This window comes from Schistocerca cancellata, chromosome 5 (assembly GCF_023864275.1).
Source record: "Schistocerca cancellata isolate TAMUIC-IGC-003103 chromosome 5, iqSchCanc2.1, whole genome shotgun sequence".
NCBI classification, from domain to species: Eukaryota; Metazoa; Arthropoda; class Insecta; order Orthoptera; family Acrididae; genus Schistocerca; species Schistocerca cancellata.
Genome location: NC_064630.1, coordinates 298,985,581 through 298,999,453, shown reverse-complemented (window position 1 = coordinate 298,999,453; position 13,873 = coordinate 298,985,581). Strand labels below are relative to the sequence as shown.

General features: G+C 36.9%; 1 protein-coding gene across 1 annotated transcript in view; it reads left to right on the top strand.

The window, feature by feature from the left end:
- LOC126188085 (integrin alpha-4-like) overlaps window positions 1-13,873 on the top strand; it is a 521,321-nt gene that overhangs the window by 262,408 nt on the left and 245,040 nt on the right. Inside the window, exon 9 of the mRNA XM_049929540.1 lies at window positions 4,303-4,509. Coding sequence (XP_049785497.1) covers window positions 4,303-4,509 — 207 coding nt within the window. The remainder of the gene's footprint in view (window positions 1-4,302; window positions 4,510-13,873) is intronic.

The following is a 13,873-nucleotide window of genomic DNA, read 5'->3' as shown; positions in this document are numbered from 1 at the left end:
AAGCAAATGGTCTTGAAAAGAACTCAAAAATAGATGGGCAATTTTCAGAAAACTGTTCTGCAAGTTTTGACAAAGCCTGAATTAATTATTCAGTATTTACATTTTCTTTAACACCAGGAGCTTGCAGTTTTATTTTTAATTGCTTCCACTTTTCCCTTGAAATCAGAAACAAGTTGCTCTCACCTTTCAACAACATATTGAGGACATTCATGTGTGCAGTAAAGCTCACTAAAAATGCAAAGTCAGCAATCAGTTAAGGATCTTCTAATTTTGCTTCTTGCTTTCCTTTTTCCTTCATAAATTCAACAATAGCAGGTCTTAAATCAAAAAATGGTTCCAGACATTCCCTTCAATAACATTTCCCCAATATTCATTCAATTCTGTCATAAAGTGTTGAAAGTAACAGTGTACTAACCAATGCAATTTCAAAAAATTTCTCATTTATACCACCAATTTCATTATGTGCTTCAAGTCTGTAACTTCTCCTTGATGAACAAAACAATGTGTCCTGTACAAATTGTTTGTTGATCGTTGTAATTTTTAGTTGTTTCATCACCAACAAAATCTTTAAATTTTATATGCATGGTGTTCCATGGCAAATCTGTGGTGGTCAGCAATTATTTATTTCTTGGCCCTGTGAATCTAGGACAGTACAGTGTACAAAAGATATTTGACCATTCATTAATTGCAACATATATTCCTTGATTTTTTTTCTTCTGACACAATTTTAACAAATGATAAAATTATACAATATTTTCTTACTCCACTCGTTCTATAAAAATGTTCTTAATTGGGGAGGTAGTTTTGTTCTTCTACGTAATCTCTTACTGGGTATAGAAGCAGTGCTCACCCAATTAATGCTTCACAGCTGATATGATCTTGTTCAAGTCTACTATTATTTTTGTGGATTTGGGTAGTGCACTGTAAAATTTGATGCCAGGTAGGAGTATGCCTTTCTGTAATAGCGCTGTGTTTGTCTGTTGTATGTGTACATCATTCATTTCTCTTGTGTGGTGGCTATGTACAGATTCATTATGGGTGATGCTTGGACTGCCACTGTTTAGTTTTTATTTTATAATAATTACATTTTCAAGTATATAAATACAAGAAAATGGTAGTATTTTATTTTTTTCTAATTAGTGACTTGCATGATGATCTTTGATCTAACCCTTCCATTAATCTAATAATATTGTTCTGCAGTCTAAATTATTTCTGGCTAGCTCTGCAATTTCCCAAAAACACTACGTCATATTTCAATATTGAATGAACACAGGAAAAATAAATGGTCCTGAGATTATCATGCGATATACAGTTTCTTATTACTCTCATTACAAAAAATGCTTTGCTCAGTTTTTTCTTCACATAGTCCATGTGTTTATCCCATTCCATGTTTTGTTAAATCCATATACTGAGAAATTTTGTACTCTCTTTTTTCAATGTGGACAAAAAGTCCACTTATTTCTACAGGAGTAGCTGGTGGGGATTAGCTGATGTCCTGTTCTGGGTGGTGAAAATATCCATTGCAACAGTTTTTCCAGATTTATAATCAAACTGTTTGAATCAAATTACTGTACTATCTTCTTTGTGGTGGTTTTAATGTCATTTCCAAAAGTTTCCTTCACTATTTCCTGTAAATAAGATACTGGTGTCATCTGCAAATTGATATAGCTTACTGTTTATGTGTAAATCAGTTACATATAGAAAGAACAGAATTGGACTCAACATGGAACCTTGGGGAAATCCATGTTTGTCTGCTAATAAATCTGACTGATGAGTTTTGACTGTCACACTTACTTCATGTGTTATCTCTGTGCGCTGTTTTCTTTCATGGAGATATGATTTAATCCAGGTATGTGCTGCTCACCTAATACTCCAGTTCTGAATCTTACCTAGTAATTTATCATGATTGATGGTACCAAACACTTCTGAGAAGTCTAGGTATATACTTGAGGTATGTTCCTGCCTATCCAGGGGCTGTAGAGTTTCATACAGAAAAGAAAACATTGATGTTTCAGTAGAGTGATTTCTCCTAAAACCATGTTGAGATACCATTAATATATTACATTTATTTAGAAATTTGACAGTCTTTTAGAAAATACATACAGTAGAGAAAGTGGTCCATAGTTTGACCCCTCTTCCTGCCTTCCTTTTTTGTGTAGTGGTTTAACTTTAGTAATTTTTGAACATGCTGGAAGCTGCCAGTTGAGAAGGACAGGTTTACAAGATATGTCAGTGGTTCAGAAACTAAGTCTACACATTTTTATACAACAAAAGCTGGCATGTTATCTATTCCTGATGAATGTTTTGATTTTAGAAGCTTGATTTCTTGCTGTAATTCTTGTGTGTTAGTTGGTTGAGAAATATTGTGTTTTCTACCTGTTAAATTTTTGATGTTATTTTTAAGATATGTTTATGGGTGACCTTTTGCTCAATAAGTGTTTCTGCTAAATTTACAAAATAACTGTTAAATGTATATGCTACCTCCTTTGGTTTGCAGATAGTGTGCAAATTTTCATTCAACTGTATATAATTAGTTTTTGTTTTATTACTTCCTGTTCCTTTCTTTACAATATTCCAAACAGCTTTCATTTTATTGGATACATTTCTTATGAATCTGTTATTTTCCACCACTTTTTATTACTTTCTTGTGAATTATTTTATAGTTTTTGAAATATCTATCAAATTTTGGTCTTTTGTGAATCCTTAGAGCAATCATTTCTCTTCAGATGATTCTCAGATACCTGCAGTGATCCATTTATTTGTGTGAGTGAGTTCTGACTTCCTAATTTTAAGTGGAAATGCTACATCAAAAAGATATTTAATTGTATCCACAAAGATATTAAATCTATCTAAAAAGAAAGATGATGAGACTTACCAAACAAAAGCGCTGGCAGGTCGATAGACACACAAACAAACACAAACATACACACAAAATTCTAGCTTTTGCAACCAACGGTTGCCTCGTCAGGAAAGAGGGAAGGAGAGGGAAAGACAAAAGGATTTGGGTTTTAAGGGAGAGGGTAAGGAGTCATTCCAATCCCGGGAGCGGAAAGACTTACCTTAGGGGGAAAAAAGGACAGGTATACACTCGCACACACACACATATCCATCCGCATATACACAGACACAAGCAGCAATGTCTGGGACTTCTATGTTTTTCATAAAAGAACTGCCAAGTAACAGGAATTTGTTTTTGACACACTGTTTCTCTTCATAATTAGCGGTTCTCTTTATGTTTCTTTCATTTGTACATTTATATATGTCTGTTGGTTTCACACACTTTGTGTCCTTTTTTTCTTTATTTTCAGCATTTGTTGGATTATTTCTTGTGTTTTGTGTCATCTTCTGAGAATGACTAATATTTTGTTTATAGGGTTAAGTATATGATCATTTTTCACCATAGAGTTTCTCATTTTCTTTGTTTATTTCACTTGTAGGCCTAGATGTAATGACTTCAGAGTATGTTTAGTTTTCATTACAAAGTTTGAAATTTTCTTCTTTTAATAATGCAATTTTGTTTTAAGAGATTCTATATCACTGTTTAATTGCTCTATGGTTTTGTTTTTCAAGTTCACAGATTTCATCAGTTCCAACTTTTTGTCACATTCACAGTCATGACACAACCACAATAAATCATCATTAATAAATTTTAATTTCACATTCCTTACATTATGAAGTGTTGTGCACATGCTTTTTTTGTGGATATCAAAGTGTTACTGCACTGATCGATTGCTGCTGTGTTTTTATGTGACTAAATAAAAGACACTGGGAATTCTCAACCTTCTCTTTGAAAAAGAACTGTGATTTCCATTTATTTTTTAAAGGCTTGTGATGATAGGTTGCTAGATCACTTCTTTTTGAGTGTATGTCCCATTGTAATAGCCATTGGCCATGAGCACATAGGAAGGCATAAACATCAGTCTGCCTAACTGAAAAAGTCAACATAAGCATTCTGCACTAAATAATGGAAGAAAAGATGATGCATTGCACTGCTAAATGAAATGTTGTGCCATATGAAGTAGTTCTGAGAAGGACTGAGGAAAGCCTAGACAGATGTAATGCAGCTGAGACATGTTAAGAAGTGTCGAGATAGGCTGAACACCTGACTGAACGCATGCAGCACATTGTGCACATCTGATGTTCTGTGTAATGTGGCCAACTGTGGTTTAAATTTATGAATTTCACTAATTCCTTTGGATGATCTCTTAAGTTCATAAGATTTCGAGGTTCCATTCTTCTTTTATTACACTATAATAACACTATGTCTTGTTTAAAATTGATACAAGCACATTACTGTTGCAGGTTATCATATTCAAATCCTTCTCATCTAGTCAACAGCAAATTATTGATACATTAAGAGGAGAAACAGTAACTGAATATTTTGGAGCAAGCATCACTGTCTGTGATGTAAATGCTGATGGCCTTGATGAACTGATAGTTGGAGCTCCATTCTTCTCTGTCAATAAGGATGAAGGCCGCATATATGTGTTTACAAGAAGTAACAGTATGGTAAGTCTTTTTCTATAAGTTTGTTGGTCACACTTTACAGATTTTTTAAATATTTTAGATTTTTTTAATTTATATTAATTTTTATTTTATTAATTTTTATTTTTAATTTATATTATTTATATTATTAATATATTATTTTTATATTATATTATTTTAATTTATATTTTTTAAATATTTTAAAATAAATTTTGTACTGCTTGCCTGTTTTGAGAACCATTGGGCCCAAAGTCTTGCATCGCTGTTCTCACTTATTTTAAAATATTGTAGAACAATATTCACACACACACAAACACACACACACACACACACACACACACACACACACACACACACACACAGGGAGAAAATATTTTTTGCAAATAGGTTACACCACATTTATAATAGATAATAATTTTGTTCATGTGCTCACTATGAAATGTGAATGAAGAATACTCGAGACTCCATATATGGAGAGAATTAAACATCAAATAGCAATGCAGGATAATTTACTCTGGGGACTGATCATTCTGGCATGATATGTCTGCAAACTGCCATGAAGTGCATGGCAGAGAGTACTTTCCTTTTCACTAAATATTTTGAGTTCATTCTGATTTCATTTGCTTATGGAGCACTGGGAGAATGACAGTACCACATTGCACATGTCCTGTCTTCATGGCACCTAGAGGATTAATCTATTGTGAGGTGTTGTTATGCCTAGATGTTTCACTGAATACCTATTTTTGAAACTTTGTAAGTAGGCTTTTGTAGGGCATTTGAAATCTGCCTTCAAGTGTTAACCAATTCATGTTTTTCACCTTCCCCGTGATACTTTCCCATGCTTCAAACAAACCTGTGTTGCTCTTCTATGTACACATTTAGTGTATCCTGTTACCCTCCTATATAGACTGATAGCATTTTCCCAGTAACCTACCAATGAAATAAAGTCTGCCACCCACTTTACCCACAACTGAGATTGTATTATCAGCCCACTTCATATTCCCCAAATTATTATATCCTGGTACTTGAATGATTCCAAATATTGCCCACAGATATTGCAGATATAGTCTACTACATTTTGGCATTTTGTAATGTGCACTATTTTACATTTCTGAGTATTTCAGTTGGCAACCTTTGTACAACCTTGAAAGTTTATCAAACTGTGTCTGGATATTTGAGTATAGATAGAACTGCATTGTACACAACTACATCATCTGCATAAAATCTGATGTTTCTGTTAAAATTGTTTACTAGGTCATTAATATTGAACGTGAACAGTAAAGGTCTCAGTGTACTTCACTGTGGAATGCCTGAAGTCACATCTGTTTTTTCTGATGATTCTCCATCCAAATAACATCCTGCACTCTCCCTACGAAGCTATCCTCAACCAACCACAAATTCACTTCATATCGCTCATGATCATATTATTTTTTATGATTGTCAGAGTGAAATTGAACCAAACTCTTTCCAGAATTTAGGAAATGCTGCATATACAGGGTGTATACAACCTGTGACAACCAGGAAATCCAGGAAAAACCTGGGAATTTGTTCACCCGGGAGAAAATGGGGAAAAACCAGGGAATTTTTCAGAATTCAGAGAAATTTTCATTGTTTTAGCTTTCAGTTACACTTTTGTAATTTCAGCTGGTAAGATTGAGTCTCTAGCAAAGAATGTTACTGTATCCTGCTACAGCAGAGTGATACTGCAGCAATAAAATAAAAATGAGAGGGAAAAAAATAAAACTTTAGTGGCAAAGAAAATACGCCATTTACAACAAAACGCAGTGCACGCACAAGCATCTGAAAACAGCAAAAATACGCCAAAGGCCTTAGGGTGAAGGCTATGTAATACTTAGTAACAATAAACTGCTTTTTATGAGTGTGACCTCACAACTATTTACATTAGGTTCATTTAACCAGTTGCCAGCGAGCTCATGTGCATGTGCAGTTGACTCGCATATTAGCAGTACCTTCTCCCACTTCCTAGTACTTGGAGTGTGGCTGTTAGCTATATCAGCAGCAGCAGCAAGCAGCCAGATACTAATGAGAAAAATTTTTCTTGTGCGCCCTGCCTGCCAGATTTGTACATGTGCAGAATTCTCTGAGTTGTAGTGGGGAGGGGGCTAGTCTCCAACTGACCCCTGTTTGCATTAAGTTATTTCACTGTTTCCTCTTTGTTTACAGCTCCCACTTCAAATGAAAACAAATCGGTTTTCTGCAGCTGGGAGCTATCAAGTGAATTGTAATAATTCATGTGATTATGGAGGGAAAATATATATTATTAGTTTTAGTTTTCTGATTTTATTTTATTTCCAAATTATTAGCAGTCAAGCATTAATCACCTTGCAGAACAATGAAGTTATTTTTGTCAGTTTGCTAAAGAAATTTGGCTTCATTAATCTTTCTGATAAGGCAATCAATTTATTTGAAACAAAGTGTTTCATTCTGCAGTATTGGCTAGTTCCAACTGTTCACTGAATTTCAAGTGCACATTTTTATCTTCTGCCATGTATGGCATTATGCCATAGTAAAGAATCAAATATGAGATAGTAAAGTACTGGTACTCCAAGAAAATTTACATCCCAAAAACCACACTGAAAAGCTTAATATCAGATGGCATCTACTGCATTGTAAATCTGGGAAAAACCAATGTGCACTTCAAGCAAAATTATGGTTTACAAAATTCTGATGCTTTTGGTGTATCCTATGATGTCCTGTTTCTGTTATGGCATAATGTAAGCTCTCTTAGTGCTTTATACATATATACAGTACAAACATGCAGGCTTCATAGATAACTGCAGCTGCACACACCCAATAATGCCTGTTTTCTGGCACTCTTTGGCAACTGCTAAATGGAATCTATTTCTAACACTCTTGGGATAGTATTTTGAATGGTGGTTTGAAAAGCATTAGATTCAAAGTAAATTTCTTTTTAGGCAAGATGAATTATGTTACATGTGAGAAAATGGGATGAATTTCTTGAATCACAGAGTGTTTAAAACTCAACACTATGAGGACCAGCCACTTAGAAGAATTTCAAGCCCAGAAGACCAGACATTTATGTAATTATTTTAAATTTACTGGCACATTTGTGTGATGTATCTTCAAGTATAACACACGCAAAATAGATCAATATTACATGTGAAAGCTTAGCTTCTCTTGTAGCTTATTAATCTTCGAGACCAATATTATATGTGAAAACTTAGCTTTTCTTGTAGCTATATTTTAAATTAGTTTAAATTTACTGGCACATTTGTGTGATGTCTGTTAAAGTATAACACATGCAAAATAGATCAATATTACATGTGAAAGCTTAGCTTCTCTTGTAGCTTATTAATCTTCAAGACCAATATTATAGGTGAAAGCTTAACCTTTCTTGTAGCTATACTATGTATATTAGTGTAAACCATTAACTTTCTCTCTTTGTGTGTTCATGCTACATTACCGTGATCTTGCTATTGGCTGACTATAACACGTGTCCTATGCTCTGAATATCTGCTGTCATTGGCTGGTGAGATCATGTGGCATGAGATATGACTGGCCTACAGAAAGGACATCACAATCTCAATTTCAACGCACCAGAAACTAACATGCTGTGTTTGGTGCAGTTCAGATTTATACTTTAATAATACAAAAATATGCAGTGAATATGTTGCTGCACATCAAAGGTCTTTCCAAAAATTCTTTCCTTTTTTTTTTCATCAAAAGTCTTTCCAAAACTTCTCTCCCCCATATTTTTTTTTCTTCTGAAAGTTTTACACTAGTGTATAAAACGTTAACCATTCAAAGGAGTTTTACAGTTCCAAAGGAAAAATCTATGGAAAACCTACTGTCCCTTAGCATGGAAAAAGTGTATTTTAGCCTGAGAAAAAGGATATTTTTTAAATGGGATATCCAGCAAAAATCCAGGATTTTTTTTCTTGTCCACATATACACCCTAATACACATGACTTGATCAATGCCTTTCAGAATGTTATGTGAAAAGTGTGAGATTGGTTTCACGCAACCATTGTTTTTTGAAATGCATGCTGGTTGACAAGGCTATTCTATTTTTTATATATGAATGACAGTTTTGTGAACCACCACCAGTACACTTCATGCAGACAGGTATGAAGAGAACTTTTTCTTACAGCTACGGATTTACGACATATTATAGCTATACAAATGGCTAACTCAGCAATAAATTCCATATAACATCTAATAAGGATTCCATTGGGCCAATGGGATTTTGTTCAATTCTATCAGTTTGAGCTGTTTCTCAATGCCACTGACACAAATAACTATAGCATTTATCTTTGCCAAATGCAAGAATTTAACTGATATCTTCTTATGGAAAGCAATATTTGAAACTAGTGTTCAGTATTTCTATTTTTTCTTAGCTACTCTGAATTCCAGTTCCTGTTTCATGATTGTCTGGAAACTAACTTTCTTCCACTGATAGCCTTTACGTATAGTGGAATTTCTTTGAATTGTATGAGATGTCTTTTCTACAGTAGTCATTGTGCATTATTATTTCGACTGCAGAATGTGTTTCATTTTGCTTCTCTCTATTAATAGACTATCCTGTGTTTTATGTCTATTGTGATGTGTTCACTGTTTCTTTTAGACATGTCTTTACAGTGACTGTATACCATGGAGATGCCATCTTGAAAGTGTTTTGTCACACTCCCCATTGACATAAAAGTTGCCGAAGTGGCGTCAACTCAAAAGACTTGCACCAGGTGCATGGTCTACCTGATGGGAGGCCCTAGCCACATGGCATTTCCATACCCCATTAGCCTATCCTGTCAGTATAATTATACTTACTTACCAAATTCTGAAATGAGAAACTGCAGTGCAGAGGTACTGGTGATTGATGTGTATTGTGTGAGGAATTCTGTTACATACATGTAACACTGGTAGAGCTTTACATAATGTTGAAATGCATTGATTTGATGACATCTTAAGTCATGTGCTTCTAGCAACAGCTACACACTTTGACTGCTTTGGTCATATGCATTAGCTCTGTTCATGCCATCCAGAGATGCAGTTGTGGTGCATGTTGGTTGACTGTGTGGTGACAAATGAATGGTCTCAACTGCCTCGTTTGTGTCTGTCACTTGGAGCACCATGCTATTATTTATTACTTACTCTTTGGAGTTGTAACTTGTTTGCTTTGTCTGCTGTATATAGACAGATCTGTTATTTTGAGTTAATAAAACTATTCAGCGTATTTTCAGTGTGTAACTGAGTACTTGATAAGTATGGATAGCACTACATGATCTAATATTCCCATCAGTGGTGTCCCTGACATGATCAGCACTGAAAAGTCTGATCTACAATGTTGTTAATTACAAAAAGGAATTCCCTTCAGCGCCTTCCACCATTTAGGCCACATAATCAAGTTCTCTGGTTTGCACAAGCCAAGGACAGTTATTGGTATGCCAGAATTACAGTTGATGCTACTAAATTTTCATTGATAGTGAGTCAGCTTAATCAGCACTATACTTCTGAAGTTCAGGATATACTCATGGCTCCATGGGCAGAGAACGCCTATGAAAAATTAAAGACTGAACTCATTCATAGAACTGCAGCATCACAGGAAGACCAAATCAGACAGATGCTGGTCCAGGAAGACATAGGTGACAGAAAACTGTCCCACTACCTGCAGCACCTCCACATTAAGGTGAACATCAGAGCAGTGGCTTACAATCTCCTGCACAATCTATCGCGTAGCTGCCTTCTGCCACAGGTAAAGGTGATTGTTATGTCACAGACAGAGATGTCTCTGGATGCTGTTACAGAACTGGGTGACTATATCCAAGAAGCTATCTCTCTGAACCAAGAGATCAGTTCTGTGACAATATCTGGCAGTGGCATGTCATGATCCTTCCCATGACATACTCGTATTATGATCCTCTGTCCACTAAAGTTTATGCATTGAGTACATATATTAGCACACTGATGTCACAATAAGGTACTAGTCACTAAGGAGGATGTACCTGCAAGTGATTTAAGAGCTGTCCCTCGATTCAGTCTGTCTCAGACAGCTCCCTGTCAAGTTTCTCTTACCACATAAGATTTAGAGAGCAGGTTAAGAAGCTCACTAGCCCCTGTGCCTATCCAAATGCAAATAGCAGACAGTTGTAGGCAACACAGACTGCCCACCTACATCCCAGCACCTATTCATTACTGACAGGCTGTCAGGCCAGAAGTAATTAACAGACATAGGGTCCTACCTTAGTCTCCTGCCCAGAGTGTCACTGTGCTGTTGCAGACTGCCTATTGGATTTAGCTTGTCCACCACAAATAATTAGATATTGTGACATATGGCACACAGTGTGAAGAGCTGAATTTGGGACTCCACCATCAGTTCACATGGGATTTTAGTGTAGCAGATGTGGCCAAAGTGATTGTAGGTGCTAATTCCCTTTCTCACTACCAGCTTCAGCTGTATGTAGCAAATGTGCACCTAATGGCCAGAGTAACGGCCACTGGGTACTATCGTGATGCCAGGACATATGACATGAAGGTCATACAAGTTGCAGACAAGGAGTACCTCCCACTGCTGAATGAGTTCCCAACCTTAACAAGACCTCCAGGTACACCACTGCAAGTTTTTGAGATACGATCTACCACATAAAACCACAGACCAAGCTCCTGTGTCTTGCCAGCCGAGAAGATTGACTCTAGGATGCCTCACCATTGCTAAAGCATAATTCAAAATGATTTTGTGAGAAGGCATCATCCAAACTTGGAGTACCCCTTGGACATCCAGGCTACTTTTAGTACACAAAAAGTGAGGAGCCTGGGATGCATGTGCTGATTACAGAGCACTCAACTCATGAACCATTTCTGATTGCTATCCAGTGCCACTATTAAGTGATTATAATCATGCACTGCATTTAGCTGCTATACTCATTGTTACAGATTGTATGAAGGTGTATAAACAGATCCATGTGGCAACAGAGGACATGGCAATGGTTCATTGACTGTCTTGTGCAGACTGACATTTTGTTTTGCCTGTTTTGATGATATGGTAGTGTATTTATCATCCAAGGGTCAACATCACTGGCACCTGAAAGAGGTTTTAGAGCGTTTCAAGAAGTAGGGCATGGTGTTAAAAATAGAAAAATGTGTGTTAGTGAAATGTCTGTTTGGACAACATGTCAATCTGAGTCATCAATTATCTTCAGGAGGCTGATTAGCACTCACTAGAAGATTGAAGCCATATTGCAGCTGTCTAAGCTGTCTACAATAAAAGTGCTATATAAATACTTAGGAATGCCCATTTTTACCACTGAAATTTACCATACACTGCAGAGCAACAGGCACTGTTGACCACAGCACTGAATGGTCTCAAGGTTAAGAGCAATTTTCCCGTATAGTGGACTAAAGAGATGAATATGGCTTTTGAAGTGATCAAAAAGAGCCTAGCACGAGGAGCAGTGCTGGTGCACCCTGAGCTCACAGATCCACTGGCATTAGTGGTGGATGATAGTCAATTAGACATTGATACAGCCCTCCAACAATGGATGTACAATGTGTGAGAGCCACCAGCTTATTTTGTGAATGAGCTATTGCCTTCCAAGCAAAAATGGAGCACATACAATCAGGAACTTTTAACCATATATCAAGCAAGTAAGTACTTTTGACACAGGTTGAAATGAGAGAGTTTGTGATGTACACTGACCACAAGCCCTTAATGTATCTTTTCAAGGAACACAGCAACACTTTATCAGTGTGGGAGTACAGCCAATTGGAATTCATTAGCCAATTCAGTATGGACATTCACCATATATCGGGCATCACGAATGTGGTTATGGACTGTCTCTCTAGAATGACCAGTGTCTCCACAGCCTGTGACCATGATGGCACTTGCCAACACACAGCAAGGAGATACCAAGCTGCACACAATATTGCATGATGACACTTAAGTTACAGCTAGTCGAAATGCCTGGTGAGAACATGAAATTGTGTTGTATTGTGTCATATGGCAGATCATGCCCTTCTGTACCTGTTGCATTTTGTAGGTTGATGTTTGAGGTCTTACATAATCTTAGTCATCATGGAATCCAGTCAACATTCAAGTTCAGCAGTTTGTGAGGCAAGGGGTAGAAATAGACTGATGCAAGCAGATGAGAACTTGTCAGCATTGCTAACATTGCAAAATCACTTGCCACATTCATTCCCCAACAGGAGAGTTCCTAGACCTCATTACACTATGCCCATGTTTACCTCGACATGGTGTAACCACTTCCTCCATCAGATGGCCAAATTTATATATTCACAATGGCTGAGGCAATATGTACTGATGACATCTCTGCAAAAAGACTAGCTACTGCTTTCACACTGACCTGGTAGGTGAAGTGCGGCTGTCCACTCAATATCACTACTGACAGAGGCCAACAATTTGATTCTGATTTGTTCATGAAGTTGGTGAAGTTCTGTGGCAACGACCATCACAAGACAACCAATTATCATCTGCCCAACAACGCTATGCTGGAACATTGGCATTGGGACTGAAGGCTGCACTAGTGTGCCATGGGACATCCTGAACATTTGCACTGCCCATAGTCCTGCTGAGCCTACAAGCCATGTACAAACCAGATATTCAGTCCTTGGCAGTGGAATTGGTTTATGGTGAGACTTTGCACCTGCCAGGGGAGTCAGTTGATGCAACCCTTCTGTCAGAAACAGATGACCAACTGGAGTTTCTTTGCAAGTTACAGTAACATTTAAACAACATAAAACCTACAAATGCCTCCAGGTATGGTTGTCCAACAACTTTTGTGTACAATGAACTTAACATCTGTTTACATGTTGTGTTATATATTGACTGCATGAAGTTACAGCCACTCTGCACTGGGCCTTACTGTGTCATTTAGTGAGTGGAAAACAGGCCACCAAGTTTCTTAGCAGAGTGAAGCCCACACAGATTTTCAAGGAGGTGTCACCCACCTTGTGGTCAATAGCTGCATGCCAGGAAAATGTGACACCTTGAATTCCAACCCTGCTGCCACAACAAGTTGATGCAGGACCTACGTGCACAATCTCCTCTGGATGACATGTCCACTTGCTGGCCTGGTTCAGAGATGTACTGTACTCTGCTTTCACCAAAGTGGCTCCTGTAGTGACCACTACACACTTCAACTGCTGTGACCATGGGTGTTAATTCCACTCATGCATCCAAAGATTCAGTTGTGGTGCAAGCTGAAAGACTGTGCAGTGACATGAATGGTGTCAACCACCAAGATTGTGTTCGCAGCTTGGAGCACTTTGTTAATGTTTATTACATATTTCTTGGAGTTGCAGCTCATTTATTTTATGTTTATACTGTTCTATGTTTGCTGTATACTGACAAGTTATCTATAACAACTGATTCCTTCCATTCCGTTATTTTGAGTTA